At 47.7% G+C, this 2,658-nt stretch overlaps 1 protein-coding gene across 1 annotated transcript in view; it reads right to left on the reverse strand.

Annotated features, from left to right (window-relative positions):
- Nucleotides 1-1,228: 1,228 nt before the first annotated feature.
- Nucleotides 1,229-2,658, reverse strand: part of LOC108784377 (centrosome-associated protein CEP250-like) — a 42,159-nt gene continuing 40,729 nt past the window's right edge. Inside the window, exon 19 of the mRNA XM_018553175.1 lies at nt 1,229-1,447. Coding sequence (XP_018408677.1) covers nt 1,229-1,447 — 219 coding nt within the window. The remainder of the gene's footprint in view (nt 1,448-2,658) is intronic.

Here is a 2,658-nt window from a genome sequence, read left to right on the forward strand (position 1 = left end):
TGCGCAAACGAAAATAATTGCGGTCAATTACCGCAAGTCGTCCAGGTGTTTTTTTTAAACTACCGCTGATTGAACCTTTCGATAATCGGGGCAGGATGGGGCCGTCGTACGAAAATCGTACGACGGTTTGATCATCGGACAAAAAGTTTTGTCTGATAATCGTAAGGTGTATGGGCACCTTAAGGCCTTGTTCACACCAAGCGCGGAGCAGATCCAGACCAGAGCAGGTGCAGACCGGATCAAAACTGCTTCCAATGTATTCCTATGGTATTGTGACCTCCAGTTCACATCGCAGCGTGCAGATCCAGACCAGAGCAGGTGAAAAAACTGCGGCAAGCCCTATTTTACCTGCTCTGGAACGCATCAAAAACGCATGCAAGTGCCTGAAAGCCCATGTTAAACTTTTTTTTACCAAAACCGGCCCGGAACGCATCAAAAACGCGGCAAAAACGCGGCACAACCCACTGCACTGCGTGTGCAGAAACCTGACCGGATCTGCTCTGCATTTGGTGTGAACAAGGCCTTAGGCTCAAGTACAAAATCTGAAATAGGGATCCTTATTATCAACAGCTAGACAGTCACTTTCATCTTCATTATGTTAGAAGAAGCCTGAGCAGGCATTGCATGCACCGTGTGTTTAATGACGTTTTGTCATGGGATTAAGCACCATAGTGCAGCTTCCATTCTTGGAGTGTCATGTGCAGCTGGGACAAGCTGAAGGGAGAGCTAGCACCGGGTCTAAGAGCTTTGCCATCACTGGGGACCCGCAGCGCAGAACTCTATAGTGCATAACATTGTATACTTTGATATTGCTCTATGAACCGCACAATGACCTGCATTAGGCTTTATCTAGATGCACAGTACTAGATAGTTCAACTGTATCTGGCGCCACACACACACGCACGCACGCACACACACTGATTGTATTCCTGAATCAGTGTTTATACAACACACCCCGCCATGGCATTCAACCAGGAACCCTTAGCCATACACACTCTTAACACTACACCATAAAATACTAACACTCTGAGCTAATTTTATAAATGGCTCCTAAATACTGGACCCTGTAACATACGCTGATTTGTCGTCGCAACTTGTCCGGAGTTAATATTCATCCAAGGGAAGCAGGTGCCCTCTTGAAAACACCTGAAACGTTCCAGGATCCATGGACTTCTCATATTTTCCTGCGCCGGTGACTCTTACATATTTTTACCGGCACTATACCCGGTCAGGTATTGGGGAGGCTGCGGCTGCGGTTCAGCGTGTCATCCAGTCGAATTGTCTCTCTCTCTAGTACCTGAGGTCGCGTATCAGAAGTCACTGCAGCCAGCGAGTGAGTAAGATCGTATCGGAGGTTCATCAGGTCATCTGTAGTGCGCGAACAGCGCTGAATGTAACGCGAGCGGTGAGTGCGCTCTTCATCAAGCTGAGATTTCAGTAGAGAGACCTGTGGGATGGAGACAACACATAAATGTGTTTTAAACAGAGGACACCAGTATAATAAATGTGCTTCCAGTACCAACATCTTAGCGCTGCTACACTTTGTCACAGGTCAGGTACCTTTCAGAGCTAGCACTTCATGCCCTGGATGGATGAAGTAAGTTTGCCACACAGCTGCGCCGGGAAGCAATATAGAAGTCTATAGGGCCCATTCACACAGCGGCATCGGGAAGCAATATAGAAGTCTATAGGGCCCATTCACACAGCTGCGTCAGTAAGCAATATAGAAGTCCATAGGGCCCATTCACACAGCTGCGCCAGGAAGCAATATGGAAGTGTGTAGGGCCCATTCACACAGCTGCGTCGGGAAGCAATATAGCAGTCCATAGGGCCCATTCACACAGCTGCGCCGGGAAGCAATATGGAAGTCTATAGGGCCCATTCACACAGCTGCGTCGGGAAGCAATATAGAAGTCTATAGGGCCCATTCACACAGCTGCGTCGGGCAGTGTAATGTTGCGCTGCATTTAGCAGCATAAATAAAATGAGGACAGGACTACTCCCAGGGCTGTAATTTGTACGGCGCTTATGATTGTATAAATGTGAATGTTTATGATAACGTTAACATGCATACACTGTACGTGGACGCTATTGGCTGCTGCCGCTGCTCGGTCCTGACATGGAAATATGAGCAATGTGTAGCCAGCAGCGCTGACTACCTGAGGACACACAGCTAGTGTTTACATGTTGGCCCTGAATGAGTCAGCCATGTGGTGGTGGCCTTCCAAGACTGGCCAAAGTAATTCTCCCCATGCACCACCGCTGCATGATTAATTCATTCAGGGCCAACATGTAAACATCAAGAGTGTGTAATCAGCAAAGTCAGCGCCGCTTGCCACACATATGATATTGATCTTTACATGCCAGACCCAAGCAGCAGCGGCAGCCAATAGGGTCTATTACAGACCCTATAGCTGAAGATAGCAGCAAGAGCCTACGTAATATGCCTCTGTGAATGAGCCCTAACTTCAAAAATGCACTTTAAATAAAATGTCAGCCCACCTTCATAAACACTGCAGCCCTTGTATAGAACAGTCATAGGTTTGCACATTAGGCTGTGCTGTTTTGCCGGGGCCAGCTCAGAGCATCTGAATAGGATACATTATTATCTGGATGTTTTACCCTCTGCTCAACAACAGTGGTGTAACAACCGGGGGG

Source organism: Nanorana parkeri, unplaced genomic scaffold (assembly GCF_000935625.1).
Source record: "Nanorana parkeri isolate BGI_ZX_2015 unplaced genomic scaffold, ASM93562v1 scaffold113, whole genome shotgun sequence".
Lineage (NCBI taxonomy): Eukaryota > Metazoa > Chordata > Amphibia > Anura > Dicroglossidae > Nanorana > Nanorana parkeri.